This window comes from Myxine glutinosa, chromosome 9, assembly GCF_964187855.1.
Source record: "Myxine glutinosa chromosome 9, kmMyxGlut1.1, whole genome shotgun sequence".
Lineage (NCBI taxonomy): Eukaryota > Metazoa > Chordata > Myxini > Myxiniformes > Myxinidae > Myxine > Myxine glutinosa.
In genome coordinates, this window is record NC_136269.1 from 40,950,796 (window position 1) to 40,978,684 (window position 27,889).

The window sequence follows — 27,889 nt, forward strand, 5'->3', positions numbered from 1 at the left end:
CCGTCCGAGGCAGAGTCTGTTCGGCACGTTCGGCACACGTGATAGCTCGCTGCTCTCTGATTGGTTGAATCGTTTTTTGGACATAGCTCGGTAACTACTTGTCCGATTAATATGAAACCTTGAAAAGGCACATCCTCGGGTCCCCAGCAATATACCTGGCAAGTTTAAAGTATATCGGACCCGTGGTTGTCGAGAAACAGCGGTCACAGACATACAGACATACATACATACATACATACACACAGAGATTACTGGAATTATAGATAGATATATGATCTGGGGGCACGCACCCCCCCCACCCCCCGCTCCCTCGTGTCATATGTCAAACCTCCATCACCCTGTTGTCATAATTTAATTTCAGTTCCACCCAACAAAATATTTCAAAAAGTTGTGGACGGATTCGGACGAAATTTGGCAGAGATGTAGCGTATGTCACAAGGATGCAATGGTTCGATTTTGGTGAAGATCCGGATTCGGATCCGGCTAGTAGAATTTTTTTACGTGATTCTTCACCATTGCGAGATAAGGCCAAAAACGATACATGGCAAGATATCTCAAAAAGATATGTATGGATTTGGACGAAACTTGGTGGACCGGTTCGGTGTCTGACAAGGACGATTCGATTCGATTTTGGTGAAGATCTGAATATGGATTCGGATATGAGAATTATTTAATTGTAAGTGATTCTTCACCATTGAGAGATAGGACCAAAAAACGATACATAGCAGGATATCTCAAAAAGATATGTATGGATTTGGACGAAACTTGGTGGACCGGTTCGGTGTCTGACAAGGACGATTCGATTCGATTTTGGTGAAGATCTGAATATGGATTCGGATATGAGAATTATTTAATTGTAAGTGATTCTTCACCATTGAGAGATAGGACCAAAAAACGATACATGGCAGGATATCTCAAAAAGATATGTATGGATTTGGACGAAACTTGGTGGACCGGTTCGGTGTCTGACAAGGACGATTCGATTCGATTTTGGTGAAGATCTGAATATGGATTCGGATATGAGAATTATTTAATTGTAAGTGATTCTTCACCATTGAGAGATAGGACCAAAAAACGATACATGGCAGGATATCTCAAAAAGATATGTATGGATTTGGACGAAATTTGTTGAACAGGTTGTGTGTTTGACAATGAAGAATCGATTCAATTTTGGTGAAGATCCGGATCCAGCTAGTAGAATTTTTCAGTGATTCTTCACCATTGAGTGATATGGCCAAACAGGCAGATAATAGATATATTTATATGCTTTCTACCGAGTGCCGTTCTAGTTGTTTTTTTTTGCAATGACACAAAGATTGTTATTCCCGCCAGCGAAGCGATGGGTCTTATATTCTAGTCGATATTTATAAATTATAATAAAGCAGGAATGTTTGCTTGTGTCTCCAAACTTTCTGTGGAAAATTTTGGGTGTCCTCAGGTGAGTGAGAGGTTTCAAAAACTTCTCAATGATTTTGAGTTTCCGCACATATGAAACGGCTCCCTCGGCATGTAAACTCATCCGCAGGTTCGGCATTCGCAGTTTCGTCAATTTCCGCTTGTGGAGAAATTTGTTGGTTCGGTAAACCATCAATATCATCATCGTCATCATCGTCATCATCATCATTATCATCATTATTATTGCGGGTACATTGATGGTTCGAACCCCGACCGAATCTTACCAGAGATTTTTAAAACGAGAGAGGACACGTGTTGATTCCTTGGTTAACGCTCAGCATTTAAAAAAGATAAAGTACGGACAAAAAAAAGCACAAGTTGGCAACGTCAGCGCAAGCCTTGCTGGGCCTAACGACCTCCATGTACATCGAGGTTCCTTGTGATGGAACTCGTATTACTGTATATTAACATCAATGCGAGAAGTAATAAAGCTTACCGGTAGCGGTGGCAGGGAGCCCAGGAGAACGCCTCACATAACGAAACTCGTCCAGGTTGAACGTGGCCATACTAAAGACACGCTGTCGCTGTTATTACATGACCCCCATTTTGTTACAGCGTCACGTAATTACACAACCGTTTGCCAAAACCGACGACTCGTTTTGCCTGCTATCAAGTATCATTCATGCACAACGAAAGCCGCTGATTCCACGATTCCCGCCAGACATTGAGCCGGCCGCGAGTATTGAGCGCACGCATTGGTTCTGCCACACACAGACACACTGCCTTGTATCGCGCGCGTTGATTGGATGTCTGGCTAAGGTGGAATCATCCATTTGAAATCACTCACGAATGGGGGGGGGCGCGGATGGTGGATATAGATGAGCCTTTTCACACTAAATGAAGTGTTAAAAATAATCTCTTTAGCTTTAAGGGGTGCTGTTTAAATTGAAAGATAAAATAAAGTGTTAAGTTAATCTTCGCTTTAGAAAACCGCGCACGAAAAGACGATTTGGGCATGTTGGCACTGAATTGTAATATCAACCACTTCATCTTTGGTCTTACCGAATGAACATGAACGTAAGCTTTAAAAACACGCATTTTGAACTTGAATAGATCTGTTGATCCGGTTACTACGTCGGTAAATTATGTATACCTGCATTCTACAAGCGAATGCTAAAGGTTGTTGTTGTTGTTGCGATTTCAATGTTGTTTTGTTGTTGTTGCGAATTTCAATGTTGTGATTTCAAATTGAAGTTATCTGAAGATGACCGACACTGGTGTATTTATACGACCTGAGTAGATCTGAAATCACCAACTCGTGGTTTATATATCATATCCGAGTAGATCTGAAATCAAAGTATGATGGAGAATCGATTGTAAATAAATAACGGGTTTTGTGTATATTTATGCCTCCGCCGATGAAGGAATTACTGTATGTTTTTAGATTTAGTCTGGTGAGCTTATGTGATCGAGTGGTGTCCGTAGGTCAATGATTGAGTGAGTGAGAGAGTTAATGAGTGAGTCATTAATGAGAGAGTGAGTGAGTAAGTGACTGAGAGTGTGTCAATGACTGAATGAGTGAGAGAGGGAATGAGTGAATGAGTCTAAATGAGAGAGTGAGTGAGTAAGTGACTGAGAGTGTGTCAATGACTGAATGAGTGAGAGAGTTAATGAGTAAGTGTTTGAGAGTGAGTGAGTGAGTAAGTGACTGAGAGTGTGTCAATGACTGAATGAGTGAGAGGGAATGAATGAATGAGTCAGTAAATGAGTAAGTGTCTGTAAATCTAAATGAGAGTGAGTGAGTAAGTGACAGAGTGTGTCAATGACTGAATGAGTGAGTGAGAGAGTTAATGAGTGTTTGAGAGTGAGTGAGTGAGTGAAGAGTGAATGAGTGAGTGAGTCAGTAAAGGAGAGAGTGAGTGAATGAGAGAGCGAGTTATTGAGAGTGAATGAGAGATGAGTGATTAAGTGAGTGAGTGGTGAGTGAGTGAAGAGTGAGTGAGTGTAAGGGACTGAGTGTGTCAATGACTGAATGAGTAGGTGAATGAGAGAGTGAGTTAATGAGAGTGAGTGATTGAGAGTGAATGATAGATGAGTGATTAAGTGAGTGAAGAGTGAATGAGTAAGTGACTGAGAGTGTCAATGACTGAATGAGTGAGTGAGTAAATGAGTGAGTGATCCGAGAGTGAATGAAATAGTGAGTGAGTGAGATAGCGAGTGATTTTAAGTGAGCGAGTGAAGAGTGAATGAGAGCGAGTGAATATCGAAAATACGCAAAGGAGCATATCTCAACCTCTAGACCACCTACAAACATAATCTTGGTATCCGTTTGCATTGTTTTGAGGGCACCTGCTCCATTGGAATAGGTACCGTGACCTTCAGAGGTCATTTTCAAGGTCAAACTAAAACTTTAGAAAATGCATTTTTGGCGCATTTTTAGCCCATGTCGTTCATCCCGGACACCACCATTTTCAATAAATCTTTGCATTTTTAATTTTAAACAAACGACGTCACCTAGCTACAAAATCGTGTCATTTCACAGTTGCTAGGGCCAAGGATGTGGTTGCTATGGCGATGAAAAACAGAAAAACAGTTGCTAGGACCAAGGATGTGGTTGCTATGGCGATGAAAAACAGAAAACAGAATCCCGCTCCATAGCAACGGAACAGAAAATGGGACGTCTTGGCTTCTCGGTGGCACAGAAACCTCTTCATACCTGATGAGTCTGCAGGGATTTGAAGTGACTGTTGCTCCTGATCCAAGTGAGCTGAAATGACAAGTGTTTACGGACACTGCTCGATCGATAAGCCCACCAGAGTTTAAAGTCCAGGTGACCTAATAATAGATGTAGCTGCATCTGTCAACAAGGCCAATCAGATGTTGGGTCTTATCAAGAGGACCTTTTCCAGCATCACCAAGGAAGCTCTACCACTCCAGCATCACCACTTTGTGGTCCGTCCTCTCCAAGAATAGGAGATGTAATTTAGTATCCAATATTTATAGGAACCCGACAAAAACGTGTGGCCATTGAAGAAGAATATGAACCCACCACCCTCCGCATGATAATGGCAGGCAAGCACAAACACATGCCCCCCCCCCCCCCTCCCTGCTCCCCTGGTCACTCCCATGGGGAGTATGTGTTTCTAGTATGAAGAAAGACACAGATAACTGGATATGTTCTCCCTTCACGACAGACGACAACGAGGTGCCATGATTGGAGTCTCCAACATCACCAACGGCCTAGTAGTCACAGACCCTGAGCAATGAGCATGCACTTCTTTGTTCCAGCATTATCCCAAGCAACTAGAGCACACACTCAAACTGTTTAAGGAAGAGGAGTTGTACTTCTCAACGAAAACTGTTTCAGTCAAACGATAACTGATAAATGGAGTAGCTTTCATCACTTGAACACAGTATTTAAGAATATGTTTGACAAACATTGGTCTTCCTCCCACCAAATTCCACCCTGACTATCCAACATGCACGCACAACTCGTAACTTATGTTAAGGTAGTTTGGACATATACCAGCCCGACCGAAGGAATGATTCGACGATTTCACAAGACTACCTTTACTTCGTCATAACGATTATGATGAACTTTTTGACCTCAGCTCGTGCTGGTTCTTCCTCACCTAAATTCAGCTATCCAGTACTTTTCAGTGTAATATGAAGGGGAGATCATGCTCCCATGCTTTCAGCATGTCCTCCTGGGTATACTTTTGAAGGTAAACCTCCATGATGGGAGAAATGGATCAATTATATTTGTCTTCCAAATTTTTCAAAACTCAATCGACACTTTTGTAACCAAGACCCGCAAATATAAAAAGGCTGGTTAAAACAAAGACGTCAAATCACGAATACTTTGACCTGTGAAATTGGTGGTGTCCTAACCATATTAGATGTGAGGCTAGAAATTTCGAAACACTCTTCATCCATGTGTGCCATCATCAGGTATCATGCCCTATGCAGAGCATTGCTGCTACCGAAACATTCATTGGGTACAATCTTGGTCGGGCTATGTTATGGGAGTGGCCAGGGGGGGGTTAGGTTATAATCCTTATTCAAACGTGTAATTCAAAACACTTCATTGCACTGGAAAACGTGGGGACAGGAATATTGTAATGTAAAGGTTGCTTGTTCATTTGTTGATGTGCATACATTCCGTCAGGCTAGTTTCACCCTGCATCATATTTGTAATCTATATATCCATATATATCCATCATATAGCCTGGTGTTGGCTTAGCGGTTAGGGTGCCGGCTTGGGATCCTAGGATCCTGGGTTCGAATCCTGATCGATCGTTGAATTAATACCAGGGGGGTTGACTCAGCCCGTCATCCTTCCGAGGTCGGCAAATTGAGTACCAGCTTGCTGGGATGAATGATCCCGGTGTGTACCCCGGTTTAGAATAGGTGCACCGTATCCCTCCGCATCGTAAGAGGCGACCAAGGGTTGGCGTCAGGAAGGGCATCCGGCCATAAAACCATTGCCTCAAACAGGGAACCATGATTGTCATGGGCCCGGCAAGGCTAACCCCCGCTCTAGTGGGGAAAATGGCCTTAAAACGATCATTCATTCAAAGGGTGGGGAGTGGGGACTTGTAATACCCTATCCCACCTGGAGACGGAGCTACACAATCACATAAAGAATAAATTTGTGTTAACCTCACCTTCACCCAAAACTTCCTCCAATACCACCAGGAAATAGAAAACACCCCGATACACTAATTGGGGTCATGCTGATCCTATGTAGCAAGTCTGGATGTAATCGACCCAGAACTGTAAAAGGAGTAACACAACAAACACTGGTCCATGAATTATAGCAAGGACAAGAACTAGAACGACAGTCTATGACGTCACCCTAAATGCCTCCACCCACATTATTACATCATTATACATACTTGTACCAAGTTTGATTTAAATCCATTCAGCTGTTCACAAGTATTACATTTTTACCTGATATGACCTCTGAACTTTGGCCTTTGACCTAGTGAACCCAAAATCTAATCAGTTCATCTTTACCTCATTATACATACCTGCACCAAGTTTAAATTAGATCGCTTCAGCCATTCTCAAGTTATAGACCTATTATCCAGACTTTGACCTGTCCTATTGACCCCAAAATCAAATAAGTTCAACTTTGCATCATAATATATACTTGTACCAAATTTGGTCAGAATCCCATCACGGGTTCACAACTCATCATGGTAATAGGATTTTTACTTAACGTGACCTTTGACCTCGTGAACCCAAAATCGAATCACTTCATCTTTACCTCATTATACACACCTGCACCAAGTTTGATCCCTTCAGCTGTTCTCAAGTTATCGCAGTAACGTAAGCCGATCACAGATGGACGGACGAACAACCTGAAAACATAATGGCTCGGGCGACTTTGTCCGCGGAGGCATAAAAATCTGCGACTTTCAGCTAAAGGTCACGCGAACTTTGAACCCAAAATCGAATTAGTTCATCTTTGCATCATAATGCACCTTCGTACCAAGTTTGTTAAAAATCCCAGAAGTGGTTCACAAGTTATCGCGGCAACAAAAATGGATCACGGACAAACAGCCTAAAGACACAATACCTCCGGCCTCGGCATAATAAAATAAAACATTCATGAATCTACCTTTGTACCAAAAATAAAAAGAGAAAGTTTACTTTCTTAGAAAATTGAGAAAGAGAAAGAAAAAAGAGAAGAGAAAGAGAAAGAAAGATAATGACATTCATTACTCTAATCAATTTGCATCCTTTATTATACACGATTCGAGCATGTTTCAAAGATATGTTTCTTGTAAATCTTTTGGCGTCATCATTACACACCGATCATAATCGTTTTGAACAAAATGTATCAACTAATGTTTTGCTCTTCAATAAAACCACCGTTTAGAGGCCATTTTTCCCCGCAAAGCGGGGGTTGGCCTTTTCGGGGACCGTGGTAGTTGTTGTTTTTTGGTCCCCTTTTTGAAGCAATGTTTTACGGCCGGATGCCCTTCCTGACGCCAACCCTTTTTGCCGCCTTCAACGACAAACAGGGAATTACCAGTGAACTGGTACTCAATTAGCCGACCTCGGAAGGATGACAGGCTGAGTCAACCCCCCTGGAATTAATTCGGCGATCGACCGAGATTCGAACCCAGGATCCTAGGATCCTAAGCCGGCACCCTAGCCGCTAGCCCAACACCAGGGATCTTCAATAATGAAGCACATTATTCATAGTGGTCTCCAACAAAAACAAAATCTTACCACATATGCCAATCATTTTCTATTAAAACTACTTCTCGATCAAATGAAGACACCCACTGCAATATTCACGTTTTGAGTGAAAAATAGCAAAGAGCATATCACGTAAAATGTCTGCAGCAGAGCATTCGTCAAATCATCATTCAGAAAGTACAGCAGTAGCCAAAGAACATGATGAGAGAGAGGGTGGTGACTCCAAGCTGGAGGTATATGATCATCTCACCTGATCCCTCATCAAAAACCGGTGACCTTTTCCAACACATTTATAACACTACCGAACCCAGCCCTTTCACTTGCAGGTTACTGAGTCTCCTCCCCTCCTTTTTCTCAACTCCCCCCACCCCCTGTTTGTTGCACCTACCTGTGGCCCCCACTGTCAGTGCGTTGCTTTTTTGCATTCCAATACGTTGCTCTTCCATGAGCAGAGATTTTATACCCAAAAAAAAAATTCAACACATGCAATACTGTGGAGGATTTCTGGGTAAGAACCCTGCTCTGCTGCAAGTACAAAAGTATCGAGAGATTACGGTTGCATGCGGATTGCCCCATCAAGACGGATAACCTCGCCATTTAACATGGGGTTCTCCACGATGGATTGGACCAAGTGCGCGTACTCAGATGGGTCCCCCAAGCGGCAAGGGAAAGGCACCTGGCGTGCAAGGAAGGTCCGCACCTTTTCTGGCAAGGAATTGACCATGGGAGTGGCAAAGATACCTTGGGCAAAGATAGGTGAAGGTACAAAACAAACAACAACAATGTTAATATCCTTCTTAATGAGAAAGATGAATAAAGGTTATTTTGTAAAGGTTAATAACAAAGGAATGCAGATTTGCTTTACAACTTCATGATCAATTTTATCCAGTCGACTATTCGGTTTAATTAATACTTTCGGTTTGCACCAACATTTACAGTCTATGCATACAAGTCTTTTTGTAGAGTCGAGGCTTATGGAGGAACAAGAACACAAAACAGACCAGGACATAACAGAACAAAAAGAACAGGGGAAATAGGGGGAGGGAGTGGGGAAACACACCAACAGCAGAGTAGAGGATCAAAGTGGGAAACCAGGAGGAAGAAAGGGCATTGGGAATAATGAGAGCAAGGGGAGGACACACAAGGGTGAAAGCTCCGAGTCGTAGTCGTGGAAGGGAAAACTGGAGAAGCAGAAATAGAAGGAAAAAATAAGACGGTGGGTCCTGAAGCTCACCTAGATCAGGAGCAACAGTCACTCAAACTCCCCGCATACCTCCTTAGACACTGATATTTTTTATGCCGTGAACAAACTTTGGTACATCATGGGTGATGAAGGTTGTCGTCAAGTTTCATTGAATTTGGAGGTGTAGTTTCGGAGAAGAGAGAAAGTAACTATTTTGGGTGGCTCAACCCTTTCTGAGAAGAGAGAAAATACCTATTTTGGCAAAGTCAACCCTTTCGGAGAAGAGAGCAAATACCTATTTTGGGGAAGTCATCGTTTTGTAAACATTTGATAGATGTAATTTTTTTAAAATCCCATGATTACTGTGGAAATGCAATTGGGCCTACTGCAATTGTTGTGGCGTTGAGATTAAATCCTCATTTTCCAAGTGATGACATCGTAGTACTTTGCGGAACTTCTGGAATGTACAGGTAGTGAACAAAAAAATGGAAACACCAATGTAAAGTCACTTAAATAGGTTGTTGATCCATCACGCTTGGCCTGCATGTGCCTTGGCATAGAGTCCTCCAGCGGCTGGAATTCTGCAGGAGGGATGCGGCACCATTCTTCCACGAGAATGTTGATCAACTCGCACCTGTTCGATGGAGGTGGAAGATGCTGTCTCAGTTCCAGAATATCCCATAAATGCTCAATTGGGTTCATATCTGGTGACTCAGAATGCCATAACATCGGTGTTGATGATCTCCTCCTTTTCCGTTTGGAAGGTTGTTCTCGCAAACCAGTTGTTCTTGCAGCCTCTGTTGTTGTCTCTCTGTCAGTGCCACCTTCTCCAGACCCTAAAGGTAGGTCGGTTTACAAATGACATCAGAACCTTTCCTTTCAATCTCCTTGAAATCTTTGTCTGGCATTACACCCTCCACCCTCCTCCACGCATTCGCACACACCTGAATCCTCCACCACACTTTTGCCTCTGACTTACAATCCCCGGTCACTGTTCCGCCCAGATACTCAAACCTATTTCCTTGTCCGATCTCCTTCCCCTCTAACCTGATATTACTTTATTTTCTCTGCTGCTCGACCCACATCACCTATATCTTATCCATAATCATTTTCAGCCCATGTTTCTCAAATTCCTTCTTCCACTCCCCCAGTACTTCCTGCATCTCCCACCCACTCACTCACTCACTCACTCTCCACCACAACAACCAGACAGTCCACATACAATATCCTCCCCAGAATATCTTTCATGTTTACCTTCCTGGTTACCAGCTCCATCACCATGATAAACAGGAGTGGGCTGAGAGTGCTTCCCTGCCTCAAACCGATGTTCACATTGAACTCTGACATCCCAGAACCAACCAAAACTCTTCACTTTGTTCCCTTGTAGATCCCTTCCACCAACCTAACCTCTGCCCTTACGACCTCTGCTTGGAACCTCCCTCCTTTTCTTAATCCTCACCACAAACAATACAGGCTTCTGCTGGGTGGTAACATGCTCTCCTTCCACTGCCTTGCAATCTCTAACCCTCCCTAATTGTCACTTCCTTACCACCACCAAATCAAGTTCTGTTCTGTGCTGTCCACTTCTACAGGTAATCTTGTGGCTTTCCTGCTTTTGAAAGAATGAACCAACTTATAGCCTTTCCAAAGCTCACCACCAACTCCACCAGCTCGTCTCTCTCTATTCCTCCTTCCCCAATCAAATTTATCAACACATTCACCTTCACCCGGCTCTGATACTCCGACATGCACGTTAAAGTGCCCCACAATGCACAGCATCACCTCCAGCTCAACCATTCCCATCATCATCTCCAGTGCGTCCCTGAATTCCTGCTTCTCCGTCCTAGACCTTCCTGTTTGGGGCCCATATACTGACATAACACACACCATTTGCCTCTGTATCACCACCCATGCCCCTCTCAACTCTTTCCCCCTCCCCCCAATTGATCCCACATTCAACCTACCTAGCCGAACCTTACTTCTAAACCACTGCCCGCCTGGCAGAGCTAGTATCATCTTGATTAGTTTGACGGTGACTGAAGTGTTTATGGACTCGCTCACTGATCTACCAATACTGCTCTATCGCATAAGCTCACTGGACTAAAGTCCAGGTGAGGTAGTAATAAATAAAAATATATTAATTTAATCAAAGAGAAGGGTGAGGAAGTGGGATGCGGGAAAAAAACCTGGAAACATGGAAAGAAGTGGGCTCAGAGAGAGTTAATGAGAGTACAAATGATCCTGGGTATGGATGGAGGATGACCTGAGACGGTGGTGAACAGTGGTCTTAAAGCACTGGAGGGTTGTCCCCAGTAATTGCCACATTCTGCTTTGCTAAATTTCATTTTATAAATTTGAATGGTGGTAAGATCAGCAAATCTATTTTAAATTAGGATGCCAAGGTCCAATGTGTATTTAAAGAGGTGGGAGGGAGGAGTGGTGTGTACAAGGTGTTTGTATGTTGGGGGGTGGGGAGTTCAAAATTCCATCATATTTGCACATGCAATAAACAACCCATCAATAACCTACCATTCTAATAGCATTAATTATTTTCTTGCAATAAGGTTGTCAGAAAATAAGGGAAAAAAACATTTATATCACCAACATGTCGCCCCGCCCCACCACAATAATACCTATGTACAATTACCAATAAAAGGAAATCCACTGTAAACTTCAATATTTGTTCCAGAATAGAGGGAGGATGCAGGTTAAGGCTTGGCTTTACGTCCAATCAAAACAAGGCATACCTGGAGCGATGGTGACAACTCGTATACCTTGAGGAGAAAGGTCACGAGCTATTGGTAGAGTCATTCCCACAATTGCTCCTTTCGAAGCAGAGTAAGCTGCCTGGCCAATCTGTGACATCAGGAAAAAAAAAGATAATTTATTTGCAATACATGTCCCCTCCTGGTGCCAATGAATGTTCTTGTTCCACACACTCAGCAATTGTGAGCCATATACAGTAGGACAAATTGTTTTAGGCATTCAAAGCTACATAATAAGTTGCAGTTTCTGTAACTTATCATGAGAAAGCAATGTACCACATTTCAGTTTAATATGTTAAAGGGTTAGGGGGAAAAGTCTGGAAACCACAGATGGGATGGACAGACAGCCGAAAGGACAGACAGACGGAGAGCAAACCTATAGTCCCTCTGGTGAAACCGGTAGCGGAGTCATAAGACAGTGCGTTTAACAATGCAGAGCCTCACTGACGTGTGTGTATATATATATATATATATATATATATATATATATATATATATATATATATATATATATATATATATATATATATATATATATATATATATGTATCACAGTAGATCTGAGACAAACAGATCACCGTTTCTCACACGACGTGAGAGTGGACTCAATCACTCTCAGACAAACAGGTGTGGCTCAGGGAAAATTAATGAACAATCCCCGAGGATATCGTTCTCAATTTTTGTTTTGTTTTGACATTTTGCAAATTAAAAATTCAGGTTTGATTTTAAAAAATTTTTTTTTTACAATTCAGCATTTTCTTTTAAATAAAAAATTTATATCGTCATTTCATTACTGCGCAAAGCTCTGTTGTGTACGATGGATTTAAGGTTGCAGTGGATGGTCTCTAACTTGAGCATAATGCACTTTTTCAAAGTACAGCTTAGGGTTAAATTAGACAACTTTGTTGATCCATGTCCAAGGCCGGTTGAACGTGCTCGTCAAGCCCTTAAGTCTTGCAGCATTTCTCCAACCACAAGAATACACACATCTATCTATAATTCCAGTAATCTCTGTGTGTATGCGACCACTGTTTCTCGACAACTACCGGTCCGATATACTTGAAACTTGCCAGGTATATTGCTGGGGACCCGAGGATGTGCCTTTTCAAGGTTTCATATTAATCGGACAAGTAGTTACCGAGCTATGTCCAAAAAACGATTCGACCAATCAGAGAGCAGCGAGCTACCGAGCTATGGCGATTTAGCCGTTCGCCGTTCGCTTTGGCTTTGCGAATGGACCAAACCATTTCATGTAAATAGAGGGGGGGGGTTCTACCGTACTCGCAAGCCGTTCGCTTTGGCTTTGCGAATGGACCAAACCATTTCATGTAAATAGAGGGGGGGGATATAATTTTAGATATATATATAGTACGGGCATGCCCTAGTATTCCAAACACACATAAACACATATAAATAAGAGGCCTGGCTAATTAAGTCTAATATGTGAAGATCACCTGTCCATCGAAAGCTGCCACACTTGCAGTGTTCACAATGACACCTCGATGCCCATCTGCATCGGCCTCATTCTTTGCCATCTCACCAGCTGCAAGCCGAATCACATTAAACGTCCCAACTGCATTTACCTGCACACACAAGAGCACAAAAGCAATGTTATCAGCAAAGACTTTCTTTTACACTCTTTCTGTCTTTTACCGACTCCTCTCCGGCCTTGCCCCCCCAGCTCTCTCTGGGCTCTGTCCCCCCAATATTCCTTCAGGTCACACAAGATCTGCCTGCAACCCTCTTATGGTTAAACTGCCAAAATCTCGGCTCTCTGCTCACCTTCACTCTTTCATTCCCCTTTTCTCCCGCCTCTGGAACAAACTCCCCCACTCCCTTCAATCCCACTCCTCTCTCCAGGTCTTTGAAACAGCTGTTCACCACCATCTCTTACCTCCCCCCATCCAAAACCTTGATCTTTTCTACCCCTACTAATTCACCCCAGATACACTTTTTTTGGAAATTCCAACTTCTTTCCTGGAAGTCCTTGCAGTGTCCATATGTTTTATACCTCTCCCACCTCCCCCCAAGCCCTCCCCCTCCCACATTTCTCCCGATGTCCCTGCTCTCAAATGTTGTGTTTGTGTCCTTCCCCCTCTCTCCCCAACTTGTCTACCGCTCCCCTTATTTTTGTGTTTTATGTGTCGGTTTGACTTTTTGTGTGATTAATGTTAGCTCTTTCACGAGCCTCGATCTTGTATACAATAATTAAAAAAAAAAGAAAAAAAAAGACCAGCACAGAGTTTGACTTTGTTCGCTTTTCATTTCACTTAATCCAACATCAACATGCCTTTTGGGATAATCTGCATACAGTATTCTTGTTGTCTTGTCTTGCCTTTCTCTTGACCTGATAGATATGGTTGGTGCGTCATATAGACCGTCCAGGCGGTGCAACATGACTGCAGGTTTCAGCAAACCAAGAAAACCTTATTTACCGACAGCTTTTGGGACCCAAATTTGGCCAGGCCACTGGCAAATAATTGCCGACATCTTTTCAAAGGTACTATGGACAAATTCTAGTCCACGAGTACAGTATGTGTATACTCTCCAATAAATAAGGACAATAGTTTTTATCCTGATCCTGCTGTCAATGAATCCAGATTAGACAGATCAAAGATAGGTTATGCTAATTCGGAGCAATCATCTCAGTCACCTCATAAGGCAAAAGATGATCATTCTTTATGCTTCTCTGCCCCTTAATTAATCCCTCCAGACATTCCTAATCACCCTACTCTCATCCCAATTGCATTTGTAGTATGTAGAGGGCCTCTTACAAAGGTGGTAATGAAACAATGCGTGATATTGAGTAACCAAGTGCACAAATGAGAAAGCACATGCATACTGTACATGAGCATATCTACCAATTTGGTTACTGAAAAGTGTGTTCCAACAGGAGGAGTAAAGCATCAACTAGAAAGAAAAGAAAGTCAGAAATTACTGAGAGATATCGCCTTTCCCATCAATAGAAAAATAAATAACTAACTTTTATTTGGTTATTGAAAAGGTAGAAGGATCAACTTCCATGTAGACCAACCTGTAAAATACGCTGAAAATATTCCAAGCTGTGAGGCACCTTCTTTGAGAAATTGAACGTTTTTACGGCAACTGCGATCCCCGCACAGTTTACCACTACATCGAGGCGGCCAAACTTCTGCTGCGCAAGTGAAACCGACCTCTGCACCTCCGCTTCTGAGGTTACCTGAGAGCAACAAGACCATCAATAATCATTGCATCATCGAGGACTGGTCAAATGCAGCACTAAGGTATCATGAAGTGCAACGGAAAGATAATTTAAAAAGTGAAATCGGTTCACTCATCAGAGACAATATGTGGAGAATCACTTGTGCAAGCTTCCAGGTCATCAATGACATACTAAGTTCACAGTACATCAAACCATCACTTCCAATGTTATACTGAAAAAAGAGGAATATATATATATATATATATATATATATATATATATATATATATATATATATATATATATATATATATATATATATAATACACACGACCGGTCAAAAGTTTTAGAACACCTCAATTTTTGCAGTTTTTATTGAAATTTACACAGTTTAATGGCCAGTGAATAACTTGAAATGGTACAAAGGTAAGCAGTAAACTGCTGGAGGTTAAAAAAAAGTTTAGGTTAGCAAAAACAGGAAAATAATGTAAATTGCAGTTATAGTGTAAAACAAAGGCCTTCTTCAGGGAACAAGTAATGGGTTAACAACTTACAGCTGTTCTGCAGCAATGTAAGTAAATTAAGCCTTGAAAGTTGATGCAAACAATTCCTGCAGGTGTCCCAACCTCTGCCGATTACTTGATTACAAACCCCCTGTCTGTATAAAAGCAGTATTGGAACAGACTGTTATTACACCCTCTGAAGCATTATTTGGACAATATTGCACTGCAGGAAGTAGTATATTGGAAACTGGAGGAAACTCTGACAGGAAGAGGTCTGGCAGACCCAAAGCCACAACAGAATCAGAAGACAAGTTTCTGGGAATCAACAGCTTGCGTGATAGGCGGCTCACAGGACAACAGCTTCGAGCACAGCTTAACACTGGTCGAAGTAAGCAAGTCTCAGTTTCAACTGTGAAGAGAAGACTTCGAGCTGCAGGTTTGACAGGTCGAGTGGCAGTAAGAAAGCCATTGCTAAGATGGCAAAATAAGAAAAAGAGGCTTGCCTGGGCCATGAAGCTCCGCCAGTGGACTACTGAAGACTGGAAGAAGGTCTTATGGACCGATGAATCTAAATTTGATTGAATCAAAATATAAATATATACGTATATATATTCACACACACACACACACACACACACACACACACACACACACACACACACACACACACACACACACACACACACACACACACACACACACACAAAAAGTCTTAAGCAATGTGGAAAATAAACACTTTTGTCACATTGGCAAATTTTGATAAATTAGTAATACCCACCTCCTCTGGGAGCAAAATATTGTGTCAATACCCCCTCCCTTAAACATGGATCAGTAATTAAACCACTTCCACTTGGTTTGGGGGTGTGGGGGGGAGGTGGAAATATATTTTGTACCGTGGATAGTAATTCCCCTTCTCTCCAACAGGGGTCAGTAAACAACATGCACTGTGCCACATTTATAGGTGAAACTCATGTCATCTCACCAACCTCACAGGTGTCATCTCACCAGCCTGACCCTGGATACTCCCAGCACATATGCAAAATCATGTAGAGATTGGCCCAGCCGTTTTGGATTCTATAATTATCAAACATAAACAAATACAAAGATAAATTGCTTTATTTTATATAGTGGGAAAAAGGTGTAATAATTATTAACGAAACAAAAATGAATTGTATTTTACAATATTAATACATGCAATTTCAATATTTGGTGTGACCACCTTTTCATGCAAAAGAGATACATTTTGGAATACGTTCCTGTAATTTTTGGAAAGTTGTTCCATGCTTTCTGCAAAAATTCCCATAATTCTTCTTTTGATTTTGGTTGTTTTTGTTTTCTTTTTTTTCCTGTCCAAATGATCCCAGACAGCAGCTGTGATATCAAGGTCAGGACTTTGAGGGGACCAATCTAATCGTGATCGAGTTTCTGACTCTGCTTTTCTTTGTAAATTGTTTTAATGACATTTGCAGTGTGCTTGGGGGTCATTGTCATTCTGGAAAAGAAGGTTGTCGCCAAGTATCTTCCTTCCTAACAGGATGCCATGGTGAAATAGGCCTTCCTCGTTTCTTCAATTATCACCAATGCCAGCAGCAGAAATATCCCCAAACCTCAACAGAGCCTCCACCATGCTTCACAGTACACAAATACAAGCAATGTAGACATCCTTATACCAACCCTCCTTCTGACATACGGCCTTCTTTGTTCCAAAAAAATTCAAACTTTTACTCATCACTCCAAAGTATCTTTCCTGACCAATTAACATTAGATGTTCTTCGGCATATTTCAGTCTCTTAGTTTTGTTATCTTTACGCAGTGACAGCAACAAGCCCATGGAGACCACTTTTGATAAGAGACGACCCCACTTTGAACCCCCGATGTCTGTGACAGTTCTTGTGCAAATTCAGCACTTGATTTTCTTTTCTATTTCTTAAAAAAGTTATCTGCAAGTATTTCTCATCTGTTTTGCTAAGTCTATTTGGCCTTCCAATCCGTTTTTTTCGACCTTTAACTCCTCCGGTCTCAATTATTCTTAGAACCGTTTTGTTGCTTGAAGGCCGCATCTGTAAATACCTGTTTTGTGGGGAATTTCTCTGGGAATTGCTTTCTTGGTATAAAAACTATTATTTTAAGTCTCGTCGAGTTCGATATATTGGGCATGAGGAGGGTTTCTATTACCTGAAACAGAGAAATTAAAATTAGGAAAAAAGGAAAAGGGATGGCCTAAGTTTTGCACAACACTCTCTGCGTATGCACCAAAAGGACCATTACATAAATCATTGCAAAACAGATAGATTATACATTAACTTGTATAACTATACCACACAATCGATTTTTAGCTTCGCTTGTTGAAGAAGGGACAGGAACGGCTATTACAATCGGTCTGTGTTCATGGGAGGGTCTGCTACTGCACACACACACACACCAAAAGGCTCTGCATTGTTTTTGATGCAAGCAGAATATGTAAGAGAGGGAGAGAGAGAGGGAGAGGGAGGGGGAGAGGGAGAGGGAGAAAGAGGAGGGTTACAAGTAATATGGTTGGGGTAATCCTCGGGGTAACAAATATCATGGATCTGGGTGGGCGAGAAGGGTAAATGGCAGCAAACAGCCTGCTCAAAGCCCTGGAGAGAAAAGTAGTGTAAAACAGCTTCAGAAATGTGGTTCTTTTAAGTATTTTCATGTTCTGTTCTATTGTACCTTTCTTGTTTTTAATCAGATGAAAAATATATATCATGCCCAATGTTGCAATCTTTGTCAGGGAAGCATTGCTCTTTTGTCTTAGAGCATCAGGATGGTAAATATTCAATGACGGTGAAGGAGAGGGTGCATACGTGGAAAAAAAAAGAAAAAAAAGAATCAGTTTTCAAAATGGGAGTATTATTGCTGCAAGGCTGAAAAATTTTCAGTTTTAAACGAGCATCATAAACAGAAATTTCAAACCATTGGAGTGACGTGGAGTGTGCAACACAAAGCTAATTAAAAAGAAAGCATAGAAGCTGGTTTCAAGAGCACAATAACATAGGTGCAAAAGAATAAAGGTGGCAATAAAGATAACAATTGGGAAAGAACAGTAAAAGTGGAGTGCAACTGAATTGGGAGTAACGGATAGGGGCCACAAGTAGAATGTGTAAGGTTGACAACAGAGGGGGAAATCGTGTAAAATCAGGTGGACAATTTTGGGACGATGCGTGAAATATATAGATTCCACAGACACATAAAGTGATGTCAATAATACAAAGTAATTAATAAATAATAAATAATAATAATAATAATAATAATAATAATAATGCATTTATTTTATATAGCGCTTTTCAGGAAGCCCAAAGACGCTTTGACAGAGTGCAAAACATAATGCATAGCAAAACATAAAAACAATTGCAAAAAAAGAAGAATCAATAGGGAAATATTCAAAGCACAAAGGAGGGAGAAGGAGAGGAGATAGTCAGGGGTTAGATGCTGTGGGTTAAATGTTGAATGCAGTGTTGAACAGGTGGGTCTTGAGTGATGTTTTGAATGTGGTGAGTGAGGAGGAGTCTCTGATGGTGTGAGGTAGTGAGTTCCAGAGGGTGGGGAGCAGCGATGTAGAAGGCCCTGTCCCCCCAGGATCTAAATTTGGTCCGGATTGGGGGGGTCAGGAGGTTGGTACCAGCAGAGCGGAGGTTGCGGGTGGGAGTGTGTCTGGAGAGGAGGTCAGCCAGGTAGGATGGGGCCAGGTTATGGAGGGCTTTGTAGGTCAAGAGGAGGATTTTGTACTGGATTCTCTGGGAGATGGGGAGCCAGTGAAGCTTGTAAAGGACGGGGGTGATGTGGTCACGGGTCCGGGAATGGGTGAGTAGACGGGCAGCGGAGTTCTGAATGTATTGGAGTTTATTGGTGATTGTTGAGGGTGAACCATAAAGGAGGCTATTGCAGTAGTCCAGACGGGAAGTGATGAAGGCGTGGATGAGGGTTTCTGCAGCCACGGAGGAGAGGGATGGACGGAAACGGGCGATGTTTTTCAGGTGAAAGAAGGCTGTCTTTGTGATCTGTTTAGTGTATTTGTCGAAGGAGAGGGTTTGGTCAAAGATGATGCCAAGATTCCGGATGTGAGGGGAGGTGGATACTGGGAAACCGTCGATGTTGAGGGCAAAGTTATGGGTGGACTTGGTGAGCGTTTTTGGGCCAATGATGATTATTTCAGATTTATCACAGTTAAGTTTGAGGAAGTTGATTTGAAGCCAGGATTCATCCTACAAATAATACAAAATAAATAAATAATAAATATATAAATATAAATAAATATTACAAAATACAATAATAATGTTAATAATACAAAGCTGAACTTTAATGGAGTCCAGTTGATAGAAACAAGTTGAAGTAACACCAAAAGTAGATCTTTGCCCTTTGCATGATGGATCTTCATCTGAGCCGAGAATTTGTATGTAAAAATATATGATATAGACCCATACAAAATTGGCACAATTGCTATCTCGAAAATAAAATAGTTTTTAAAATTCACTTTTCATCAAGCTCTCAGAGTTCACCGATCATAAGCCTGGTCTGTCTGTGTCCTACGTCTGCACATTCCTTTCCACTCCATTATCAGTATGTTAACCTTTCATCCCATGTTGTAGAACTTCAACTTGCACGAAACAAAACAAACAAAACAATGAAAAGAACATCCTATTTAAGGAGAAGCATGGGTGATAACCTCAGTGATAATTTCCATCATGTTATTACATCAGCTGGGGCCCAGATGCAGTCCTTTCCAATGCTTTTGGCAATAGTTTCTCCTTCAGAAGTTGGCACATCTAGCAAGATGGCTCTCGCACCCTGTTGAGTAAGTCGCTCAATTGTAGCACGACCAAGTCCTGATGCACCACCAGTCACCAGGACAACCATACCCTAGAGAAAAAAGGAGGAGGGGTAGACGTATAGTTATAACAAACATTAACAATGCAACTGTGTGTGCGTGTGCATGTGTGTGTGTGTGTGTGTGTGTGTGTGTGTGTACATATATACACATACACACATTAGTGATGGGCCAATATCAGAATTGGTAAATGGCACAAGCCGATATTGGCAATTTTTTGGTAATCGGCATCGGCCGACTGAAGTCGACAGTCGTACTGTAACAAACAATGCTCTTCGTTCCAGGTGAGCTAAAAATGACAGGATGCTGTGCTATTCGATTAGATATATATTGATTCACAGCCACTCAATAACTTCAATCTCGAGCACTGCACCGATCCGACACGGTATAGACTTCATGTGTGCACAATGCACTAGGATGTCATTATTTACCACTTTATAATCGGCATTAGCCAAATATTTTGTTAAAATTCGGTAATCGGATATACCTAGTCAAATTTTATAATCGGCCCAGGAATATATATATATATATGGCAAAATGGAGAACATTGTCATGGGGACCGCAAGGCTAACCCCCGCTCTTGCAGGGAAAATGGCCTTAAAGTGCCTGTTGTGTATATATACACAAACACATATATATCAACATATACACACAAACACATATATATCAACATATACACACACACACACACACACACACATATATATACATGTGTATAATTTTTTTTGTAAATATTGCAGTAACTGAAGAGGCAAAGAAAACAAACTGAAAATAACAAGTACAGATACATTCAAAGTAGACCACCGCCATGCCAAATAAATAAATAAACAAGAAGACATCATGGAGCAGGATACTTGCAAAATCCACCCACCCTCCAATCCAAGCTCAGGTCAAAAAGATGAAAAGTGATGATTTTTCAGATGAAAATTGATTTTAGAAGTTTGGTCTACAATTGACCTTTGACCTTTTTACCTCAAAAATAGTTGGTTCTCCAATTTAGTGACTCAATATGCAAATTCAGTTCAATTTTCAAGTCAATAGGATTTTAAATGGCGATTTTAGAAATTTGACCTCCAGATGACCTTTGACCTAAAACTTCAAAATCAATAGGCATCTCAATTTTGTGACGACCTCGACAACTTGGTGAAGTTTCCTGACGATCGGTTTAGAATTGTGACCTGTAGGCCGGTGACAAACAGACAAAGAAACAGACAAAGAAACAGACAAAGAAACAGACAGACAAAGAAACAGACAAACAGACAAAGAAACAGACAAACAGACAAAGAAACAGACAAACAGACAAAGAAACAGACAAAGAAACAGACAAACAGACAAACAGACAAAGAAACAGACAAACAGACAAAGAAACAGACAAAGAAACAGACAAAGAAACAGACAAAGAAACAGACAAAGAAACAGACAAAGAAACAGACAAAGAAAGACAAAGAAACAGACAAAGAAAGACAAAGAAACAGACAAACAGACAAAGAAACAGACAAAGAGACAAACAAAGAAACAGACAAAGAAACAGACAAACAGACAGACAAAGAAACAGACAAAGAAACAGACAAAGAAACAGACAAAGAAACAGACAAAGAAACAGACAAAGAAACAAAGAGACAGACAAAGAGAGTCAAAGAGACAGTCAAAGAGACAGTCAAAGAGACAGTCAAAGAGACAGTCAAAGAGACAGACAAAGAGACAAAGAGACAGACAAAGAGACAGACAAAGAGACAGACAAAGAGACAGACAAAGAGACAAAGAGACAGACAAAGAGACAGACAAAGAAACAGACAAAGAAACAGACAAAGAAACAGACAAAGAAACAGAGAAAGAAACAGAGAAAGAAACAGACAAAGCAACAGACAAAGCAACAGACAAAGCAACAGACAAAGCAACAGACAAAGAAACAGACAAAGAAACAGACAAAGAAACAGACAAAGAAACAGACAAAGAAACAGACAAAGAAACAGACAAAGAAACAGACAAAGAAACAGACAAAGAAACAGACAAAGAAACAGACAAAGAAACAGACAAAGAAACAGACAAAGAAACAGACAAAGAAACAGACAAAGAAACAGACAAAGAAACAGACAAAGAAACAGACAGACAAAGAAACAGACAGACAAAGAAACAGACAGACAAAGAAACAGACAGACAAAGAAACAGACAGACAAAGAAACAGACAGACAAAGAAACAGACAGACAAAGAAACAGACAGACAAAGAAACAGACAAACAGACAAAGAAACAGACAAAGAAACAGACAAAGAAACAGACAAAGAAACAGACAAAGAAACAGACAAAGAAACAGACAAAGAAACAGACAAAGAAACAGACAAAGAAACAGACAAGGAAACAGACAAAGAGACAAACAAAGAAACAGACAAAGAAACAGACAAAGAAACAGACAGACAAAGAAACAGACAGACAAAGAAACAGACAGACAAAGAAACAGACAGACAAAGAAACAGACAAACAGACAAAGAAACAGACAAAGAAACAGACAAAGAAACAGACAAAGAAACAGACAGACAAAGAAACAGACAAAGAAACAGACAAAGAAACAGACAAAGAAACAAAGAAACAGACAAAGAGACAGACAAAGACAAAGAGACAGACAAAGAAACAAACAGACAAAGAGACAGACAAAGAGACAGACAAAGAGACAAGACAGAGACAAGACAAAGAAACAGACAAAGAAACAGACAAAGAAACAGAGAAAGAAACAGAGAAAGAAACAGAGAAAGAAACAGACAAAGAAACAGACAAAGAAACAGACAAAGAAACAGACAAAGAAACAGACAAAGAAACAGACAAAGAAACAGACAAAGAAACAGACAAAGAAACAGACAAAGAAACAGACAAAGAAACAGACAAAGAAACAGACAAAGAAACAGACAAAGAAACAGACAAAGAAACAGACAAAGAAACAGACAAAGAAACAGACAAAGAAACAGACAAAGAAACAGACAAACAGACAAAGAAACAGACAAAGAAACAGACAAACAGACAAAGAAACAGACAAACAGACAGACAAAGAAACAGACAAACAGACAAAGAAACAGACAAAGAAACAGACAAAGAAACAGACAAAGAAACAGACAAAGAAACAGACAAAGAAACAGACAAAGAAACAGACAAAGAAACAGACAAAGAAACAGACAAAGAAACAGACAAAGAAACAGACAAAGAAACAGACAAAGAAACAGACAAAGAAACAGACAAAGAAACAGACAAAGAAACAGACAAAGAAACAGACAAAGAAACAGACAAAGAAACAGACAAAGAAACAGACAAAGAAACAGACAAAGAAACAGACAAAGAAACAGACAAAGAAACAGACAAAGAAACAGACAAAGAAACAGACAAAGAAACAGACAAAGAAACAGACAAAGAAACAGACAAAGAAACAGACAAACAGACAAACAAAGAAACAGACAAAGAAACAGACAAACAGACAAACAAAGAAACAGACAAAGAAACAGACAAAGAAACAGACAAAGAAACAGACAAAGAAACAGACAAAGAAACAGACAAAGAAACAGACAAAGAAACAGACAAAGAAACAAAGAGACAGTCAAAGAGACAGACAAAGAGACAGTCAAAGAGACAGACAAAGAGACAGTCAAAGAGACAGTCAGAGAGACAGTCAAAGAGACAGTCAAAGAGACAGTCAAAGAGACAGTCAAAGAGACAGTCAAAGAGACAGTCAAAGAGACAGTCAAAGAGACAGTCAAAGAGACAGTCAAAGAGACAGTCAAAGAGACAGTCAAAGAGACAGTCAAAGAGACAGACAGACAAAGAGACAAACAGACAAAGAGACAGACAAAGACAGACAAAGAGACAGAGAAAGAGACAGACAAAGAAACAGACAAAGAAACAGACAAAGAAACAGACAAAGAAACAGACAAAGAAACAGACAAAGAAACAGACAAAGAAACAGACAAAGAAACAGACAAAGAAACAGACAGACAAAGAAACAGACAAACAGACAAAGAAACAGACAAACAGACAAAGAAACAGACAAACAGACAGACAAATAAACAGACAAACAGACAAACAAAGAAACAGACAAAGAAACAGACAAAGAAACAGACAAAGAAACAAAGAAACAGACAAAGAAACAGACAAAGAAACAGACAAAGAGACGACAAATAGACAGACAAAGAGACAGACAAAGAAACCGACAAAGAAGCAGACAAAGAAGCAGACAAAGAAACGGACAAAGAAACGGACAAAGAAACAGACAAAGAAACAGACAAAGAAACAGACAAAGAAACAGACAAAGAAACAGACAAAGAAACAGACAAAGAAACAGACAAAGAAACAGACAAAGAAACAGACAAAGAAACAGACAAAGAAACAGACAAACAGACAAAGAAAGACAAACAGACAAATAAACAGACAGACAGACAATGAGACAGACAAAGAGACACACAAAGAGACAGACAAAGAAACAGACAAAGAGACAGACAAAGAGACAGACAAAGAGACAAACAAGACAGACAATGAGACAGACAACGAGACAGTCAAAGAGACAGACAGACAGACAAAGAGACAGACAAATGGACAAAATAACACACGCAACCGACCAATATACTCGAAAAATCTTCGATTTTGCAAGTAATAACATCCTCCAGGGTGTCTGAGGCACGGGGTGATGCCACCGTACAGCACATGGAGACTGTATTGAGAGGGGAAGGTGTACAATAATTAATTGATTAATTGTGCTATTAAAATAAATATTAATCGTAAAATAATTAATTTCTAAATCAATTGACTAATAGCATACTGAGAGCACCAGTGTTTCATCCGAATCTGTAACTTTTTGAAAAGTAATTAATATAATTAATCAATCGACAAATTAAATAATTAATCGATTAATGGATTAATCAAAAATAAAACATACTTATAGCCACATCACTTGGTCACTATTATGCCCAAATTTCATCTTCCTCGCTCAAAGGATGGCTGAGATATCTCCCGAACAAACAAGCAAGAAAGGAAGAAAACAAATAAGAAAAAAAAAAAATTATACTGGCGGAGGCGCTCCAATAGTAAAATTTGTCAATCGGACCAACGGTTGCAGAGAAAATGATTTTTTTTAAATGTAGACATGTACGGCACACCGACGCAAACGAATGCCTAATCCTGCTTTTCATTTCACGAGCGCATGGTAACAAACAAGAAAACAAACCAAGTAAAAACTGAATACACCTTTCGGTGCGCGTTATCGCCGGGCCCCTTGGGTGTCTGGTGATGACGTCATGTATCACCTAGATATGTAATGGGAAAGGAGCGGTGTACCGTGTACACTATTGTTCAGACTGGACAAAGTAATATCACGAAACAATAAATTTAAACTAGAACAGCGCTCATATCTGGTTGGCCATATCACTCAATGGTGAAGAATCACTTTAAAAATTCTAGTAGCCGGATCCGAATCCGGATCTTCATCAAAATCGAATCATTTCGTCCTCGTCACATGCACTACATCTATGCCAAATTTAGTCCGAATCCGTCCACAACTTTCGAGATATCTTGTTCACAAACAGACAGACAAACAAACAAACAAACAGGGGTGAAAACATAACGTCCATGCACCTATGGTGGCCGAGGTAATAAATCATTGAACTTGAATAGGGTGACCATACATCCGGTTTGCGCAGGACATGTCCTCCTTTTCGGTCCTTGCACAATGCCCATCCGGCCGGGTGTTGCCTTTTTTTTTTTTTTTGCTTTTGCATTTTCAAAGGGATAAATTTTAAGATTTGGGAAACATTTTAACTTATTTAAACGGTTAAACTATTTTTGTACATTTTCTTACGGTGATAGAATATGGTTAATGTAATATTTGGACCAGGACAGCTTGGTACAAGTCTGTACTACTCCGTCATGGCGTAATGGATGCGTTTGAACATCACGCGTCCATGTCCTGTCCAACCTCGCAGTGAGAGAGACCAGTGGCGTGCTCAGTCGGTGTCCTTTCTGAGTCCGTACCGTCGTTACACCATATACGTACCAAAATGTTTGATTTTATTTTGATTTTCTACTTTAAAATGCCAAAACGAAAGCGTAAATTCGCTGCAGAACTAGACAATTTCCCGCGTTTTCGAAGTGGTTGAGAAGAATGGGGAGCCGATTGCTTGGTATGTAGAGCTGGTACGTACGTGTCTGTGAAAAGTAAAGGTGATGTTGATTTACAATCTCATGTGGACTTGGACAAGCACAAGGAAGCAGTTCAAATAGAGAGCTCACCATCCTCATCCACAAAATAAAAGGACTGGTGAAAGGAAAGGACTCTTTACATGTAAAGAAGTAACATTGAAACTTTAATAATTATATAATATTGATTCTTGAGGCCATTGTTACAACACTTGTTCTGATTTTATAGATACTCAATATATAATGTATATATAAAACACTTTAATACAACATGAGTTGGGAGATACTGATACAGATATCCAGACCCCTTCCCACACTTTATTTTTGTCCTTTTTGAAGATCAAACATGATAACCCAAAAACTTGCACAGATCATAAGAAGCGAAATAAATAAATTATAATCTACTGCAAGTTTGAACAAATCCATCATTTGATTGATGACAATAACTTCTTTTTTTTTTACGACAAACTTTGGCACGAAGCACACTTTACCTCCGTGTCGGTCACGTGGCCACCTTTGAAATATTCTTCCAAAAAAAAAAAACGTTTTTTGACTCAAGTGATTCTCAGTTGTTTATCGAATTTCGCATTAGCAAAGATAAACAGACATGCGGGTTATTTACAGGTATTTTAAAAAATGCACATTGGTCAGTCTCGTTAGCAAGCACGGCGCAATGCCCAAAGCAAGTCCGAAACGAGTCCGTGCGACTCGCGGATAGTGTCCTTCACACGACACGACACGCCGTGGCGACTTTAACTGTTTAACACCATCGCCATTGATTCCCCGCTGGAAACCTCAAAGGCGAGGTAGACGGACTTTTGATGCACTCGCACATTCATACAATAATTGCATAAAACATTGCTCACCCGTACGGATCCTCACCCGTACGGATCTGATCATGGCCATCGTAGAAAGCCTCCACAGAACACACGGCAGCACAGCCACCAATCAGGAAGACAGGAACTGTCAAACGGCAACTCATCAGTCATCAAGCCTGGAAAATGATTTTTCGTTTTCGTTATTTTCTATCCCTATATATTGCTACGTGGTGAACTTCTTCGTTTTCATAACTTAGCCAAAATAATGTAGGGTGTCAAACAATTTAACGAGGAGACCGGCTCTACGAACGAGCTGACATTATACACCGCCTCATATCTCCAGAATTTTTTTTATCTCCTCACTAAGCAAATTCCTATTCGAGGCTTCGAGGTTCGAGCCGAGTGCCGACAGAGGGCCTTGCTTCAAGGGTACAGACGTGTTTCCCAACAAGATAAACTACCAACCATATGATGCTTACACGTGAAACCGGCTTTTTTCTCTCTCTGTTTTTTGTATACAAGATCGAGGCTCGTGAAAGAGCTAACATTTATCACACAAGAAATCAAACAGACACACAAAACATATAATAAGGGTAGCGGTCGCCAAGATGGGGAGAGAAGGGCAAGCACAAACACAACATTTGAGAGCAGGGACATCGGAAGATCTGTGGAAGGGAGAGGGATTGGGGGGAGGAGGCGTGGGAAGGGGGAGGGGGGGGGGTGGGAGAAGTATAAAACACAAGGACACCAAGGACTTCCAGGACAGAAGTTGGTATTTCAAAAAAGTGGAATTGGGATGAAATTAGCGGGGATAG

General features: G+C 40.7%; 2 protein-coding genes across 4 annotated transcripts in view; both read right to left on the bottom strand.

Moving 5' to 3' along the window:
• Window positions 1-2,173, bottom strand: part of SMARCAD1 (SNF2 related chromatin remodeling ATPase with DExD box 1) — a 107,600-nt gene extending 105,427 nt beyond the window's left edge. The window contains exon 1 of one of the 2 annotated variants that reach the window (XM_068129235.2): window positions 1,892-2,173. In XM_068129235.2, the coding sequence (XP_067985336.2) occupies window positions 1,892-1,961 (70 nt within the window). In that variant the 5' untranslated portion in view covers window positions 1,962-2,173. The remainder of the gene's footprint in view (window positions 1-1,891) is intronic. The other variant, XM_078784300.1, reaches the window with a different exon arrangement.
• A 4,957-nt stretch (window positions 2,174-7,130) lies between these two features.
• On the bottom strand, window positions 7,131-27,246 carry HSD17B10 (hydroxysteroid 17-beta dehydrogenase 10). Of its 2 annotated transcripts, none has more exons than XM_068129254.2 (6): window positions 27,123-27,246; window positions 19,957-20,121; window positions 14,591-14,755; window positions 13,011-13,139; window positions 11,539-11,647; window positions 7,131-8,349 (listed from the first exon to the last, which is right to left on the bottom strand). In XM_068129254.2, exons 2-6 carry the CDS (start codon window positions 20,116-20,118, stop codon window positions 8,159-8,161), a joined length of 756 nt encoding a protein of 251 aa, XP_067985355.1. In that variant the 5' UTR covers window positions 20,119-20,121; window positions 27,123-27,246; the 3' UTR covers window positions 7,131-8,158. The 2 variants fall into 2 exon arrangements, with proteins under 2 accessions (XP_067985355.1, XP_067985354.1); XM_068129253.2 differs by having other exon boundaries at window positions 27,139-27,243.
• Window positions 27,247-27,889: the final 643 nt, after the last annotated feature.

Bases quoted from the DNA above. Each gene is read 5' to 3' on its own strand.
- HSD17B10 (XM_068129253.2), bottom strand. From the start codon at position 27,162: ATGGCCATGATCAGATCCGTACGG. The intron at 20,122-27,138 runs GTGAGGATCCGT...TTTTTTCTCTAG, and splicing joins CCATGATCAGATCCGTACGG to GGTATGGTTGTCCTGGTGAC. The intron at 13,140-14,590 runs GTTGGTCTACAT...TTGTGTGTGCAG, and splicing joins ATTTTCAGCGTATTTTACAG to GTAAATGCAGTTGGGACGTT.